General features: G+C 38.5%; 1 protein-coding gene across 2 annotated transcripts in view; it reads left to right on the forward strand.

Annotated features, from left to right (window-relative positions):
- Tnip3 (TNFAIP3 interacting protein 3) overlaps window positions 1–18,193 on the forward strand; it is a 112,282-nt gene that overhangs the window by 34,529 nt on the left and 59,560 nt on the right. Inside the window, exon 2 of one of the 2 annotated variants that reach the window (XM_040738853.1) lies at window positions 5,925–6,018. In XM_040738853.1, coding sequence (XP_040594787.1) covers window positions 5,925–6,018 — 94 coding nt within the window. Of the gene's footprint in view, window positions 1–5,924; window positions 6,019–17,269; window positions 17,371–18,193 lie in introns of those variants that run through there. The other variant, XM_040738854.1, reaches the window with a different exon arrangement.

Below are 18,193 nucleotides of genomic sequence, written 5' to 3' on the forward strand. Positions count from 1 at the left end.
CTGCAATTATGTATTCCCATAATTGTATCCTGGTTTTAAATTATTAGCAGAAAAACTATAGCTGTTAAGCATTTTTTAATGTGTTCTGTTATCTGATTATAATTTGGACTTTTCTGATGATTTTGACTATCAGTTGTATAAGCTACAGCTATCTACCAAGATTCTTCTTTGTATATTCCTGTGTGCATGGGTCTGTATGTATGTATATGTGTGTGCATGTTCATGCATGTGTGCGCATCTGTGTGTGTGTAAGCATATATGGGTATGCATGTATGTGTGAGTGTGTACATGTGTGCATATACATGTGTGTGTATGATCATGAGTGTGTATAAGAGGCTAGAATCAAATATCTTCCTCAGATACTTTCTACCCTATTTTTACAGAAACTCTCTTAAAGTGGTCAACAGTGAGCTTCAGGAATCCTCCTGCCACCATCTCATCGTCCCCACCCTCCTCACGGCCAGGAACAGACTTGCAGACTCTTTCCATATCTGTTTATTTTTTTCTTTACACGAGTTTGGGGGATTGAACTTGGGTCTTCATGCTTACATGGAAAGTGCTGTACTACTGAACCATCTCTCCAGCCCCAAGATTCTCTATGTTATTCTCTAGTATTTACTTTAATGTCAAATATTTTTGATTCAGATACAATGAAATTATATAAACATCCTGTTCTTCATCAAAAATTGCTATTGGCCTGCCTAGAGGTCAATAGTTTATTTGTGGATTACAATGCCTTTTGCTCATGCTGTGGCCTAAACCCTGGCACTGTGCACACATTAAGCAGGCACACCACCCCAGAGCTACTCCTAAGCCCTGAAATGGAGCTTTGTTTTTGTTTACTTTGATGTTGAAAGTATCTAATCCTAAATTCACAAATTTTATGTCCATATGAACATGGCAAAAAGAAGACTACTACAGTCCTGTGTACATATGTGACAATTCTTTTAATCTCAGAGAGCATATCCCCTATCCTTTTGTCAAGCTATTAAGAGCAAAGCCCCTGTGTTAGGGGTGGGAAAAGTTACAGAACATTCTCAATCAAGTCATCACTGGTTGCTGCTATATGTAAGGTAATTCTATGCATTTATCAAGACCTGTCTAACCTTCCATAGTGAATGTAGGAAGACAACTGCTTTGTAATTCTGCTGTACAGAATATCCAATAAGGATTGTGATGACAAAGATACATAATTAAAAAAAAATAATAGAGGTGCTTCCTTTGGTTGTCCAGCTACTAAAATCGTGGCAATTTAAAGATTAGCATAGTCTCTGCACAAAGAAGAAATGCTAATTGATGATGTATTCTATAATTTTGAATCAAAATATATTGTACTAAAACTTTAAGAGTGTATTAAACAAAATAAATGAGCCATAATTTTTATTTACATGTAAACCACACCTTCTGCTCCTCCATCTATCTTCCATACATCCTTCAACATTTCAATTTCCGAAGTTAAAATTCAAGATGAAAGTCACAAGGAACCAAAGGCAAAAAAAGGATTTCCTAAAGAACTAGATCCAGAGCACCCTCTAGAGACAGAATTAAATTAGTGCAGCATTTCCAACTCTAATGAACCAGCTGGAGATGAAAGGCCAGACAACAAATGTAGCCACAATGCATCTGCTCCAGTCTGGCTTCTCTCTGATGGTGGTTCTTCTAGACACAGCCATAAGAAGTTTGACCAGTGCACGTAACATCAGAAGAGAGACCTGGATGATCTCAAAACGTAGAAAATAAACCAGGGTCCAACCAAGAATGCAGGAGGGCAATAACAGTATACACACCCTGATCATGTGGACATTAATGTCAGAAATGAAAATGCATTCATGTTTCTAATTTAAATAAAAACATATATTGAGGAAAAACACTATACCCATTCAAAAATAAAAAAAGAAATGAAATACAGTTTTAGAGAGTTATTTACATCATTAAAAACACATTGACTTAGATAAAGCTTTGGAAATGGTTCTTTTTGTCCAAGAATAATACTACTTTACAAATTATCTGAAGGTCATCCAAGGACTCAGCCAGTAAAGGTACCTTCCAACAGGCCTTCCTGGTGGCATCCTGTGGCCCACATGGTGAAAAGAAAGAACTGACCCCCATAAATAAATAAATGCAAAATAAAAAACTTTAAAGACTCTGAGAAAATGTATTTTTCTTCTCCTACTTCTCAAGCTACAACTCAATGTTTTCATTAGTGCGGTAACTAAAACATTAAGACTTAATAACTTAAAACACCACATGCAATTCCTTTGTTGACTAATTAATTTTCCCCCAAAAGCCAAGGGCATATGTATCAATCATAATGTTTTGTGACAACAATCTTGGGAAGATGTGAATGAAAATTTACTCATCCCAAATAAATAAAAGTAAGGGTACCATCAAAGTTCAGCTTGGTGAGCCAGTTAATTTATTAGGGTTTCATACAGGAGGACAAGCAAGACTTTACATGCAAAAGCAAGAATTACTCATACAACTACTTGACCCAGCATGGGTGGCAGCATGGTTATGGGTACTGGAAGACTGCAGTGCATAGCACAATTTGCAGGCGATTCTATAGGTGAGAGAATGTCTCTTCCAGACAATGTAGTGGGTCAGAGCCTCTTTCTAGGTAGTCCCACTGTCTTAGAGAGCCTTCATAATCCTTGTTACAAGTATAACCTCAGAGAGGGAGGAGCCCCAGTGAATCTGGTGAGCTTCAGGGACTTCCTGAAACTTTTAACTTTCATCCTTTCTGAGTTTTGATGAGCTTCCGTCCAAGACAATGTTATGTCTCAGATAAAACTCTTACACAGCATGAACTAGTAAAAACAAACATGTAGAACTTTAATTCTTGATCAGTATCTTTTGGGTCACTTCTCTGTCTAGGTTACCTACCTCTGATATTTGAGCATCTGGAAGCATTACCATTAAAAAAGAAACTACTGCCAATTTTTCCTTGTCCCATACTTGAAATTTGTTCTCCAGAATCTTTCCTTTGAAATCAAGGCTTGCAACACAAGATAAAAGCTCAAATTGTGACTCTAGCAGTGTGTGGGCAGAACATGTGGACCCTGAAGGAGGAAAAGCACTAACTCTGAATTCTTGTCCTGGCTTTGCTGTCTGTTCTTTGCTCAGCTGAGAATGTTTCTCCATCACATAGGAAATGAATAGGTCTGCTGGTGACTCCCACAAGTGTGGTTTTCTGTCTTGTCTATTGAGTGTAATTATTTTCTCTGGGAATTTACCTACATGCCAGTGCTAATTCATGTGACCATGAAGCCAAGTCTTCTTGTTTGGGTTGTGTGTTCACTGTGCACCACCAATAGCAGCTAGAAAGATGTAAGTACCCAGTGGTGTTAACATACAATGTGTGCTGAAAGCATGACTCAGGCACAGGCCAAAATGAACACCTGCCTAGGGTTTATTCAACTCATGAATAAAAAGATAAGGTGGTTCAGTCACAAAGCACTTGGAGAATTAGGTGTCTATATTATCAATTAAAAAGGAGCTGCTAGAACAAAAGGGTTAGATTAGACACAAAATTTCTCTTTAAGACAATAAGTCATGATTATGTAGGTTAACAATAGCTTATATCTGATCAACTAATAAAATTTAAATAATTAAACAGCCCACGGTGAGCTTTGTAAATAATGGCAATGAAGACAGTCATTTTGTGGCTTAATGTTTGAATGTTTTAAAGATGTTTCTACTGGAAACCTTTGAACTAATTCTGAAAGCGCAAGAACTCCAAACATTCCTGGCAATTACTCATCCCTCTCCTTGTCCTCTCTGGTGGTCCACGGGCCTCCCTCGAGGGTAGTCCTCTGTGGAGACACAGCTCACAAGCATACAGAAGGCCAGGGGAGCTGGTTCTCTAAAGTTCATTGTCAAATGGATTTGACATATGTCCTCACTTGTTTCCACTAATTCCTATTATACTTATGTGATGAAATTTTGCTTTAAAGTGGCTGTGAGTGTGGGTGTGTAGAGAGGGGAGGGTAAATTTGTCCACACACGTATATGAAAGTAAAAGGACAACCCAAGGTTCATTTTTCAGGCATTGTCCACCTTTTTTTCCCTGACATGCTCCCTCTTCAATCTGGGGTTCAGCAAGTAGACACAGATAGCTGGGCAGAATTCCCTGGGACTCCACATGGCTTTGCCCTCCTAATGCTGAGACTGTGTTTGGTGGGATGAGTTCTGCAGTTCTGGGAGTCAAACTCAGATCCCAGGAAAATGCTTAAAGACAGAGTGTCTCCCCAGCTTCTCTGGGTTTTGTTTTGTTTTATACTCCACTGGAAACCATAGTAATTGTGTTATAATAAGGCTATAACTGTGGATACAATCAATTGGTGACCTAAAAAGAAAACAGGTATCTACCAAGGTTAACAATTTCTGCCCCAGTTGTCAGGGTTGTGATGTTAAGGAAAAGAAACAAGCCTGTATTTACTGCCTGTCATCTCAAATGCGAAGATTCGTGTTTTTCTGCCAAAGGCTGTAATACCAGGAAGCAGTGGCAGGCAAGTCCCAATCACAATACAGGTGGGAAAGCAACCTGTAGGGATTGGGCTTCTGTGTCCTCCAGTTCTACTGCTTCTTAGAAGCCTGATGAATCTGAAGGTTGAAGGACAGTTTCTGTGATCATTAATTGATGTATTGATTGGTTGATTTGAGAGACACCTGGGTGGCTATCAAAGCACAGTTCTGAGCATGTCTGCAAGGGAAGATCTGCCCTTAGTCCCCATCCAAATGACTAGGGACCCGATGGCATGGCAGGGAAAGTGGGAGGACAATTGATGGCACAGCCATCATTTTTCTTCTGCATAGCCCTCACAAGGCTCATATTTACTGACATGTTAGCCCATCCCTGCAACCCCACCCAAAAGCAATTAATCCAGCTGGCCTTGGACAGAAACTTCTGAGACACTGAACCAAAACACATCTCTTCTCTTATCATTGTTCCTTTCAGGTATTTGTTAGTGACAAAAAATGTAACATGGTTACTTAGGGGTTTTAGGAATCCTCTTAAGGGAGCCTTGAAGGTAGATTCAAATTTAGCAGTGTACACAGTCATTATTTTTGGACATGAAATGTTCTGTATGACCCAATAGACTCTGTGTTACATCAGGGCAGTGCAGAGTGTATGTGACGGTGTAAAGAACAGACATTTAACAGCCTGCTAGGAACATTTTTTAAAAAACTATCAAATCAAGTTACATTACTTATGGATTTCTTGCTACAAATAATGGAAAACAAGCAAGACTAGCTTTGTGGTTTACAAAAGAGAGATAGTTCATTCTAGACATGAGTCAGTAAGGTCAGTTGCTTACTTTGGGTCTAATAAATATGAGCCAAATCAAGTATTAACATAAGCCTAGATATTACTGCTTCCTCCTGAGAGCTACTCACAAAGAAAGCACCAGGTAAGGTAGACAGTCCAAGCAGCCACTGCCATGCAAACATACTGTTTGGCCTTCCATCTCTATGCTTATTTTATTTGGAGACAATTTAGAGCTCCTTCTTAATCCATGGGGCTCAATTTCTCTCTCTCTCTCTCTCTCTCTCTCTCTCTCTCTCTCTCTCTCTCTCTCTCTCTCTCTCTCTCTCTCTTCCTGTCTCTCTCTCACGCACACACACACACACTTGCATACATACACAGAGTTAATAGGTCATTCTATAGATTTTGGTCCTGTCCTACACGGCTTACTGGGTGTGATTTCACGGAGCAAGTCAGTATCCTGAACTCAAGTAAACATAGCTAAAATGCAGCCAATAGTGACTGTAAATACAGCATTATGTTGCACCTGTTGGTAAAGAAAGTTTGCAAAGAGTCACTCTGTCCAAATGCTACCTTCCTGTCTCTGTGAACTCATCGTTTCCTCAGATAATTTTAATCCACTTTTCCACATGTGACTTTCCTGTGTCCTGCTTGCCAGGTGTGAGAGCATGGAGCTCGATGACAAAATCCGGGATCTGATAGCAGGTACTCCAGAGGCCACATCCAGCCACATAAATGTCCGTTCCCCAAAGGTAAGGGATTATCTTCTTTCTACTTTATCTCAATACACACTCAACAATTAGTTCGCCCACATCACTTATAGTCAGCCATGAACTTCTCCGATGGCTGAGAATGTAGTGTGAACCAGAACAAACCATATCTTCCAGTCAGTGTAAAGACCCTACCAGGGGGAAGCCTGAAGCAGAGCACCAAGGCTTCCAGGAGAGCAAGAAGGATTTCTGCTACTAGAAAGAACACTGAATACAGCAAAGGTATCTTTTGAGAAGGCTAAAACCAACACAATTCATGCCCATGTTTATTTGCAGTTGATTTTATTTCCTTCTGCATTGCTTTAAGGCAGGGGAGGGGGCATGCTTTACTGATGAAAGGAACTATTTGGACTTTTAATTTCCTTGTCTTTGAAGATGTTTGTCAGTGGTACCATATAGTTTTACTTTCCTTTGGGTCGCCAACTCACAAATAATGATATGGAGACTTATTATTGATTATGAAAACTTGGCTTTAACTTAGGTTTTTTTCCAACTCGCTCTTATAACTTAAATTAACTCATTTATTTCAATCTACATTTGGCCACATGACTCAGTTACCTCACGTCTGTACCATACGTCCTACTTCTTCAGGGTCTCCAGGAATCTCCTCTTGCCTAGATTCATCTCTTCCTCTCAAGAAATCCCACTTATCCTCACCCTGCCTAGCTGTTGGTCATTCAACTCTTTATTAAGCCAATCAGAAGGCTCCGTAGCAACAATACATCTTCACAGTGTACAAAGAGATTGTCCCACAGCAGTGCTGTTATGTAAATAGAGAAAAGTTAAGGTTAAGCTCGAGCTGCCAATATGGTGGGCAGCTTTCCAAGAATGTATCATAAAACACCAGGCTCTGGATAATCCACAATTATAGCCCATCTCTAATAATCATTCGTAATATTTGTGAGTACTTTTGCATACATAGCTGATGTTGAAAGCTAAATGCCTTAGATTTTATAAAAAATTAATTTCACTTCTTATCCATAATTAATACTCTTTATACAAAGTATTTATGGATTAGCAAAGAGAAGACTATAAAACTCAGAGACAAATATTTACTGTAGAGTAAATCGGGACTGGATGTTACTAAACAAACATTTACTATGACAGACTATAGACACCCCCATGGAGGGCCTCACCCTCCCTGGGGAAATGAGGGAATAATGGGGGGGTTGGGGGGAGGGCATGGGAGGAGGGGAGGGAAAGGGAGAGGGACCTGGAACTGACTTGTGAAGCAACCTTGTTTCTTATCTAAATTTAAATTGAAAAGGAAAAAAAAGAAAAAAAACAAACATTTACTATCATAGATAATTTATAGCCATAAATTCACATACTTGGATGATGCCTGTGAAAGGGTTGTTTGACCCCGCCATAAAGAATTGTGACCCACAGGTTGAGAACCACTGAATGTGATCCTACCCGTGTGATCATATATAGCTTGAATTCAAGTGAATTTTGCTCATATGACTTTCCCTAGCCCTTGGAGCACTCTCAGAACACAAATTGTCTAATGCTCTCAATAAAGATAACTGTTTTATGAGACTTTAGTCTACCTCATTTTAGGTAACACTCTCCTAGATTTATACCGCCAACTACAGTGGCAACAACAGGCATCTTCATGCTAGTGGCACACACAAAAAATTTCCAAGTGTATATTTGTGGAGGAAAGTACATCTTACAGTTTCCTGAGCTAAGGATTATAGACACTTCTATGATCAATACTAATAGGACAAGGATGTGACTGAGGGAACAGTGTGAAGGAATATAATAGGGAAAGGACCATAGAAACAAAGTGTGTGTGTGTGTGTGTGTGTGTGTGTGTGTGTGTGTAATGTCCCTTTCACTGGGTTCATCTAAGACCATTGGAAAACACAAATATTTACATTATAATTCATATCTATAACAAAAGTACAGTTATGAAGTAGCAATGGAAATAATTTTATGATTGGGTCGCTACAACATAAAGTGCTGTAGCATTAGTAAGATTAAGAGCTACTGGATACAGTCACAAGGATAACCGGTGCTTGGAAACCTCATTCTGAAATGTGATGGTTAAAATGATGGGTAATCTTAAGTAAACCAACTCCTATTACATCTGGGAGGGGCATGAACACACATTCCAGGAAAAACTCATTGTATGGGAGAAACATATTACAAGACTTCTGTCATGTTTCTTTGGAATTATCTCAGAAGTTCTCAAAACTTCTCATGCAGCTTCATTCATGGACTATGATTTTATGGTTTGTGAAGTCAATAGCAGGGATTAGATTACCTGGAGCTGGTGTTACAGGTAGTAGTGAGCCACCCAGTATGAGTGCTGAGACTTTAACTCAGGTCCTCTGGAAGAACAGCAAGTATTCTTAACTGCTGAGCTCTCTCTCTTGCCTTTGATGCTTTGTCATTCCCATTATTTAGTTATTCCATTAAGATTTCTTTCATATATGTATATATTTTGAGAAGTTTCTACTGCAGTAAGTTTCCATTTGGCCCTCAAATAGTCCTTAGTATTTCCTCCCTTTTACCCCTTTCCCTCCCTCTCTCTATTTAATCTTTTCATTTTGGTCTCCCCCACTTGTTTCTCCATAGTATATTCTATTTCTTCTTCCTTAGGAGACCCTGCCCTCACCCCTAATCCCTTACTCTATACCTAACTTCTGTGGTTACATTGAGTGCAGCATGTCTACTGAAGTCTTAAAAGCTAACATATAAGAGAACACACACACACACACACACACACATACACACACACAATTTGTCACTTTGTTTATGGGTTATGTCACTAAATATGATTTTTTAGGTCAATGCACATTCCTATGAATGCCATGATTTTTTAAACAGCTGAGTAATATTCCATTATGGAAATACACATCATTTTCATTATGCATTCATTTATAGAAAGGTATCTAGGTTGTTTCCATATTCTAGCTATTCTGAATAGAGCAGCAATGAACATGGCTGAGTAAGTATCTCTGTAGATGGACTTAGAGTCCTTACATGAAATGCCAAAGAGTGGTATAGCTGAATCTTGAATCAGATGGGTTCTCAGCTTCCTCAGTAACTGTCACAATGATTTGCCCTCCCATCACCAATGGATGAATGCTACACTTACCCCACATATCCAGCATGAGCTGTCATTTGTTTTATTGATCTTGACCATCCTTACTGGTGTAAGATGAAATCTCAAAGTATTTTTGATTTGCCTTTCCCTGATGACTAATATTATTAGTCATTTTAGGTGTTTCTCAGACATCTGTTTTACCTTTTAAGAACTCTCTCTTTAGCTCTGTAACCCATTTTTAAATTGGGTTGTTTCATTGAAGTCCAATTATTTTTTTAGCTCTTTGTGTATTTTAGAGATTAGCCTTCTATTGGATGTATAATTGGTAAATACCTTTCTGCATTCTGCAACCTGCCATTGTGTACAAATGATGGTGTCCTTTGATATACAGAAGCATTTCCATTGTGGGTTGTCCCATTTATAAATTGCTGGTCTTGTTGCCCATGCTTTTAGTGTCCTGTTCAGAATGTCTTTCCCTTTGCCAATGAGTTCAAGACTACTCTATCAGATACGGTGTATCTGGCCTTATGCTGAGGTCTTTGATCTAGGTAGAGTTGAGTTTTGTGCAGGGTGATAAATATGGATCTGTTTGGATTCTTCTACATATAACCATCCAGTTTGACCAGAACCATTTGTTGAAGATTCTGCTATTTTCCTCAGTATGTATTTCTGTCTTCTTTGTCAAAAATTGCATGTCATTAAACTTGTGACTTGAGTTTGGGTCTTCAATTCAATTCCTTTGGCCAATGGTTTTATTCTAATACCAATATCATGCTGTTTTTATTACTATAACTCTTTAATACAATTTGAGATCAGAGATGGTGATAACTCCAGCAGGTCAGGATTGTTTTAGCTATCCTGGGTTTTTATGTTTCCCTATGAAGCTGAAAATTGTCCTTTCAAGTTCAGTGAAGAATTGTGTTGAAGTTTTGAGGCTGATTTTAATGAATCTGTAGATAGCTTTTGGAAGGATGACCATTTTTTACTATATTAATTCTACTAATCTATGATCATGTGAGATCTTTCCATCTTCTGATATCTTCTTCTATTGTCTTCAATGTCCATAAGATTTTATTATTCACATGCTTGGTTAGAGTTACTCTAAGATTTTTCCCTCTTATTGAGGCTATTGTGGAAGGTATAATGTTGCCTTGATTTCTTTCTTAGTCTGTCATCGGTATACAGGAGGACTACTGATTATTGTGTGTTAATTGTGCATCCTGCTACTTTGCAGAATGTGCTTATTAGCTGTAGAAATTTCATAGAGAAAACATTATGTTCCTTTATGTAGAACACCATATTTTCTGAAAAACAAAAGAGAACTAATGCTTCAAGTACTAAATTGAATAAGACGGGGAAAGTGGGCATGCAGGGTATTATTTCTGGTTATAGTAGAAATGCTTTGAGTTTCTTTCTGTTTATGTTGATACTGTCTGTGAGTTTTTTGTGAACCACCTCTTTTATTTTGAAGTATACCTCTTGTATCCCTAGTATCTCTGAGACTTGTAACATGAAGGGGTGTTGGATCTTGCCAAAGGCTTTTTCTTCATCTAATGAGATGATCTTGTGGTTTTTGTCTTTCAATCTTTTTATATCTATTCACTTATGCTTCAGGCCTGCATCTGTGGCATGAAGCCTATTTGATCATGGCAGACAGTCTTTTTGATTCACTGTTGGATTCAGTTTGCAAATATTTTATTTAGAATTTTTGTGTCTATGTTCATTAGGGAAATTGGTCTGTAATTTTCATTGTCTGTTGGATCTTCCTGCAGTTTAAGTACCAGGGTGGTTGTGGCCTCATAAAAAGAATTGAGCATTTTTCCCTCTGTTTCTATTTTGTGTCATAATTTGAGAAGTATTGGTGTTCATCTTTGAGGATATAGTAGAATTCTTCCCTGAGTCCATTTGGTCCTAGCCTATTTTTGTTTGGGAAACTTTCAATTACAGCTTCTATATTATTAGAGGTTATTGGTCTGTTTACATTGCTTATTTAATCTTGATTTAACTTTCATAGAGCCCATATATCAAGAAATTTGTCTATTTATATTAGGTTACATAGTTTTCTGGAATACCGATTTTAAAAAGATGTCCTTATGATTCCCTAAATTCCCTAGATGTCTGCTCTTATGCCCCCTTTTGTCTCTACCTTTATTAATTTGGTGCTACTATATCTTTTAGTTAATTTGGATAAGAGTTTGTCAATCTTATTGATTTTCTAAAAAAAAAAGTAATCAACTCTGAGTTTCATTCTTTGCATTGTTTTTTTTTCCTTTCTGTTTTATTGATTTCAGCTCTGACTTTGATTATTTCTTGCCATCTACTATCTTAGGGTATCATCTCCTCCTTTTGTTTTAGAGCTTTCTGGTGTACCACTAGGTTGCTAGTATGAGATCTCTCCTTTTTTTTTCTTTTTGTACATTGCTAGGCTCCTTCCTCATAGAACCACCTCCATAATGTCCCATAAGATGCTTCATGTTGTGTTTTCATTTTCAATCAATTCTAAAATGTTCTTAAGTTTCTTGTTAATTTTGTCTTGACTTGTTTTCCACTCAGTAGTAAGTTGTTCAGTTGCAGTAAGTTTATATACTTTCTGTTCTTTCTGTCATTGATTGATATCCAGTTTTAGGATGTGGTGGTCAAATTGGATAGAATGGATTACTTCAATTTTCTTATATCTGTTGAGACTTGCTTTATGTCCAAGCATGTGGTTTGGAGAAAGTTCCATGAGCTGCTGAGAATGAAAGTTTTATGTTTGGATGAAATGTTCTGTACATTTCTGCTAGGCTCATTTGATTTATAATGTTATTTTACTCCAGCATTTCTCTGTTTAGTTTATATCTGTTTGACCTGTGTATTGGTGGGAGTGGTATGTTAAAATCATCCACTATCCCTGCATAAGGATCAATGTGTTATTTTAGCTGTTGTAGTGTTTCTTTTATGAACTTGTGTGCCCTGTGTTTGTTGTATAGAATTGCAATATCCTCTTGGTGGATTTTTCCTTTGATGAGTATGTAGTGTCCCTTCCTATTTTCTTCTGATCAATTTTCATTTGAAGTCTATTTTGTCAGATACTAAAATGGCCATACAGACTTGTTTCTTAGGTTCATTTTTTCTTGGAATGCCTTTTTGCCATCCTTTTATCCTGAGGTGATGCCTATCCTTGATGTTAAAGTGTGTTTCTTGAATGCAGCAGAAAGATGGGTCCTGTTCTCTAATACAATATGTTAGTCTATATCTTTTTGTTGGGGAATTGAGACTGCTAATGTTGAGAACTGTGGATGAATAGTGTTTATTTATTCCCGTTATTTTCTTGTTATGGTGTGCGGTTTTCTCCCTCTTCTGATTTGCTGGTGTGGGATTATTGTTTAGTCCTCGTGTTTTCTTAGATGTGGTCAATCTCTGCAGATTCAACTTTTCATTCTTGTGTGTTCTGTAGAGATGGATTTGCAGAAAAACACTGATTCAAGATGGCTATATTGTGGAATGTTTTTCTTTCTCCTTCTATTATGATTCATGGTTGTGTTGGGTATAGTAATCTTGACTGACTTCTGTGGTCTCTTAGAGTATGTAGAATATCTGCCCAGGCCCTTGTGTCTTTTAGAGTTGCCATTGAGAAATCAGCTGTTCTTCTAATGTGTTATTCTATTTATGTGTTGCTTGATCATTTTCACTTGCAGCTTTTAATATTCTTTCTTTGTTCTGTATGGTTAATGTTTTAGTTATCATTTGTCATGGGGTATCTCTTTTTTTGTCCAATCTATTTGATGTTCTCTTTGTTTCTTTAGGTTAGGTAAATTTTCTTCTATAATTTTGCTTGAAATACTTTCTGTGACTTAGACCTATGTCATTCCACTATTTATGCTTTCACAGACTTCATTAAGGGATTTATTCATATCCTAGTTAAGTAAGGTCTTTGATCATATTCATAGTAGCTATTTTGGAGTCTTGTCTTCTCAGGGCCTATTGTAGTAAGGTCACTGGACTCAGGTGGTGACATATTGTGGTTTTGACACGGTATCTAGTTATCTGAAGTTGGGAGTATTATGATTCTAGGTGTTGATATCTGGTGCTGTATTTGTTGGATCTGTGTTCCATTCTTAGGTTTCTGTTGCCCTGTCTGCATTGTAGGTAAGCGTGGGGGCTGTGAAATGCCTGGGAGGGGGTGCTTCTTTGGGGTGGTATATGGCCAAGAGGAATAGAGGTGGGGTAGGAGGAAAGACTGAGACTGGCTTCAGGGAAGAGCTAAGGGGCTCCTGTCCACACCAAGAGGCAGAGTCCCCACGGAATTAGAAATAGAGTGGGAAAAGGAAATCCTGTAAGTAGATGATATTAAGGTGACAAATTATCTGGAGAGAAAGGATGAAAGAGATAGTAGGGCCCTGAATATGAGCTAAGAATTGGTGTTTCCAGTGAGTGAAATGGAAATGGAAGAAGAGGCACCTATAAGCAGGTTGTTAATGGTCTGGGAGTAAGAACAGAGAGTTTATAATGAAGGACAGACAGGATAGTGTGATTTGCCTACCCATGTCACTGCCAGGTATGGCCACTGGAAGTCCCATGTAGAAAGTGTTTCTGGGTTTCAGGGACTGACAGGAAGGAATTGAGATGCAGTAGAAGTTGGGACTGAGAGGGTCCACAGAAAGGATAAAAGATGTATCCTATTCAAGGTTTGGCAAAGTCCTTCAGGAAATAGAGGTGCAGTGGGATAACAGCCAGGAATGGGATGAGACTAAAAACACTATAAAGGAGGACAAGAAGAAGAGTGAAGGTAACCCACCTGATTCCCAGCCCCATGTACCTACTTGGTTCCCAAGAAAAGGGTGTTGCTACTGCTGTGTATAACAGTATGGCTGACATAAAGGAATGGGGGAGGGAAGAAAGATAGTTCTGTCTTGAGGCTTGGCAGAGTACATAGGGAATGGAAGTCAATTTGTATATTTTAATATCATTATTTTCCAGTGAGTTCAATGTTCTCCTACTCAAACCTGCTTACCTGAATCCCACCCAAACATACACTTATGTTCTGTGATCCCTTGTCATCCAGTTATCTAAATTTACTCAACATCATCATCTATTTCCTCTAGGCCACCATACTGCACAGACCTGTATCCCCATTCTTAGAATAGTATTATCCTGTCTTGATTCTGGTCCTTCCTAAAGAACCTTTCCAATTTGTCTTCACAGCACCTTGAGACATTGTCTCTTTCCCTTTGTTTCACATATATAAATCTTGCAAAATATAAGCTCTTGAAGTTTGAAAGTTCTTTCCCTTCTCCTGCAGCAGAGTTCAAAGTATTTTCATGATGCAGAAATTCCTCTGCACACACTGAAAGAATGGTCTAATATTTGTTTAAAATTATTTTACATATATAATGAGAATCTGGGCCACCTTTACTTTAAATCATCACCAGAGTCCACAAAATTATAAAGTGCTGAGGGTGTGAAATCACTCATGAATACCTTTCCAACAATAAATTGTTGTATAAGAATGTGCATGTTAGCTGGGTGGTGGTGGTGCATGCCTTTAATGCCAGCACTCAGGAGCCAGAGGCAGAGGCAGACAGAGATCTATGTGTTCCAATCCAGCCTGGTCTACAACACTACACAGAGAAACCCTGTCTTGAAAAACCAAAAAAAAAAAAAAAGACACAGCAAAAGGATGTGCTTGTTCTTCCATTTCCTATGACGTCTTTCTTTCTGGAAGTCCTGTGTCTTTGCCCATTTGATCCTTCTATCCCTGCTCAGAAACTTCACAATGTCTACAACCATATTCAAGCTCCCTCACAGTGGGAGCTCCTCTCTGCTTTGGTGTAAGCTTTTGCCTTCTTTGTACTTCATTCCCAAGCTTTATCACATTAGATTTAGGGTCATACATGTATACATGTGTTTTCTCTGCTATCATGGGTTCCTTTTGAAATTTCAATTGGTTATATTTAAACTTTTTAAAAATTTTGTGTGTGTTTAGGTTTCTATTGCTGTAAAGAGACAGCATGACCACAGAAACTCTTTTAAGGAAAACATTTAATTGGGAGGGTTCACTTACAGTTTCAGAGATTCATTATCATGATGGTGGGGAACATGGTGGTATGCAGGCAGATACTATGCTGGAGGAATAGCTGAGAGTCCTACATCTTGCAGGCAGCAGAAAGTTGACTGGCAGTCACACTGAGGGAATCTTGAGCAAAAGCCCTCAAAGCCCACTCCCCACAGTGACACACATCCTTCAACAAGGCCACATCTGATGAGGGAAGTCCTTCTGTGTATGTGTTATCTATTTGTTGATATATAAACAGTACCTTATTTATCAACCAATAGTGGAGCAAGATGGTTGGGACTAGGAGTCGAGGAAGATTCTGAGAAATGTGGTCAAGAGTAGCGAGTCACCATGGGATCCTGGGAAGAGAGGATGCATGAGGCTGCATCCTTGGCAAGATAAGACCTTATTAAAATATATATTAGTAGTTATGGGTTAATAATTAAGTCAGAGCTAATCAATGAGAGGCCATAGCAAATGGCCAATAGCTTCATAATTAATATGGTGTCTCTTGTGTTATTTGGGGTCTGAGATAGCAGCAGGACCCAGGCAGCTGGCAGGGAAGAATACACATTACACACATTTCCTAATAGCACCACTCCCTTTGGGGCATTTTCTTTCAAATCAACACATTGTGTATGTGTGCACCTGTTTTATGCACACATTTCATGGTAAGTTTGTAGAGGTCAGAGGATAATTTGAAGGAGTTGTTCTCTCCTTCTACCATGTTGGTCCCAAGGATCAAATTTGGGTCATCAGATTTGTTGATATACATCTTTATCTACTGAGCTATCTCACAGCTGGTCATATACTTTTAAAAAGTAGGTTGCTTAGAATCATATGAAAGTATAAATATATCACAATGTAGATTTTTCTAAATGATGACAGCAATAAACAGCCTGTTGATTGACATGGATAATAGTAGAGTGAGATTGAGAATAAAGTATCCATAGAATTTTCATAAAAATAATTCTCAGAATTCATGTGGCAAACTAATGTACAGTATAATCATGATAATTATTTTTTTGTTTTGACAAATGACTGAGAGAATTTAAAAGAAGAAAGATTTGTTTGGCCATTTTTTTAGCTTAATTTTTGTCTGAGTTGTTATGAGAAAGAACAACAAAACAGAAGAGTAAAGAAGAACAATGTCACTTAATTATGGTGGTTAGCAAGAAGAAAGCTACAGAGGGGAAGGTAGCCAGGGGCAAGGGTGTCTTTCCAGGATATGTACTTACGAACCTATTTTGTCTAGATAGGCTCCATGCCCTCTTTCCAGTACTTCCTAATAATCTTGTCATATTGAGGATATATTCAAGGATTAATCCATCCATCAATTAAATCAGAGTTCCCAGGACGCGATCACTTCCAAAGCCCATCAGTATTTAATGCATGAGGCTTGAGGAGAACACTTCATTCCCAACCATCCCACTCACAGAAGCAGTCGCCCTGTTCTCACATGGAAGTTGCCTTGTAATCTTTCTTATTTCTGTCTCCTACTGTCTGATAATGGTTTTCATACACAAATCTCTTACCTAGATGCCTGCTCTGTCAGGTGACCTTTCTTGTACCAAGCATTCCTTAGGTAGGGCATGGTCTCTGAAGTCCCAAAGGCAACTGCACACTGTGGCAGGCTCCTCGTGCTATCTTGTGCTTTCAGTATTTCCCAGACATGTGCATCATCACATTCTTGCAGCTCCCTATTGTTTGGGTTCTGGGTTCTCTCTAGTTAGTAACTATTCTGAGCCAGCAATTTACAGAGCATTTTTCTACATTAGCTCGCTTAATCTTTACCCCTGTCCAGATGAGGAACAGGTTCTATAATGTGCATTCTGGCTGGTGTCAGGAATGACCCCAGTCTCTTTTGAGCAGTTCCTCCTCTTAGCCAAAGCATCACACATGCTTCAACCAGTATGCCCCTCTCTGTCAAAACATAACAGCCTTGGAAGTATTCAGTCTTCACCCATTAGACTATCCTCTGAATGTGTCTTCAAATATTTGACTCCTTGAGTCAACAGCTCAGTCTCTAGTGGTGGTGGCTGAACTCTGGTTGATGCAGTAACCCTCAGACGGAGGCGATCCTCCACTCAGAACAAAACAAACACTTTCGCACTTTCACTGTGATAACGACAGAATGGAAAATATAAGAAAATTTCTATTTGAGTAAGGTAGGAGTGGACCAGTGACCCATGGACTCTGAGAAGGCAGCTCTGGTTTCCCTCTGAATGGAGTCATCATTAGAATGGTAGGTAGACTCTTCATACGGGAATAGAAAATGCACTTATGACTTCATAAGATTGGAAGGTATTGGAGTAGAAGAGATATAATTTAATGAAAGGTTCTGAGACAAATGCAAAGCTCTCCTTCTTCTTAGCTTCCGTTGCCAAGAGCAAATAAAGAGGGTGGGGAACTGCACTGTGTGGAAGAAATGGGAGAGTAGTAAGAAGAATGCAAGAAATCCTATCAGAATGAAAATGGGCTGTAATATCACGGGGAAAAGCCTCTAAAGTGCAATGCTGCTGGATGTTGATCACTGTTAGGGAAAAGGAAAACAATTGCCTGAGTGAGAATCAGATATCATTTCAGCGTGGAAATTATACCTGATATAAGTCATAAAGGCCAAGAGATTATGTACAGAAATGATCAGTCAGAAAAGCCCGTTTAAAAGTACAAGGCACACAGGAACCTGAAAACAATTTTCATAAAATAAACTAGTAACTTGACATTTCAACTGATTGAGCCGCTAGAGCAGAAAGAACCAGTCTTGTTTCAATAGTGGCTTTTATACCTGCATTTCTCTTGGAGGCAAAAACTTCACTAAACCAATTCATATAGGTGTCCTTTTTCATGGAAGGATTGCCTAACAGTTAGGGTAAGTGTTAGCTCAGAACACAAAACTTATGTTTCTTGGCAGATTCCATGCAGAACTTGATCCTAAGGTTACTTAGCGTTAAGTTCTTGATCTATTTGGCTTTGCCAGATCTAGAACTCTCTTTGGAGACTCTGAACCTGACCTGGACTTTAGCTTTTAACACCTCAATGAGCCCTCTTTCTTCAATAAGCCTTCT

This window comes from Mesocricetus auratus, unplaced genomic scaffold, assembly GCF_017639785.1.
Source record: "Mesocricetus auratus isolate SY011 unplaced genomic scaffold, BCM_Maur_2.0 Super-Scaffold_100676, whole genome shotgun sequence".
NCBI lineage: Eukaryota > Metazoa > Chordata > Mammalia > Rodentia > Cricetidae > Mesocricetus > Mesocricetus auratus.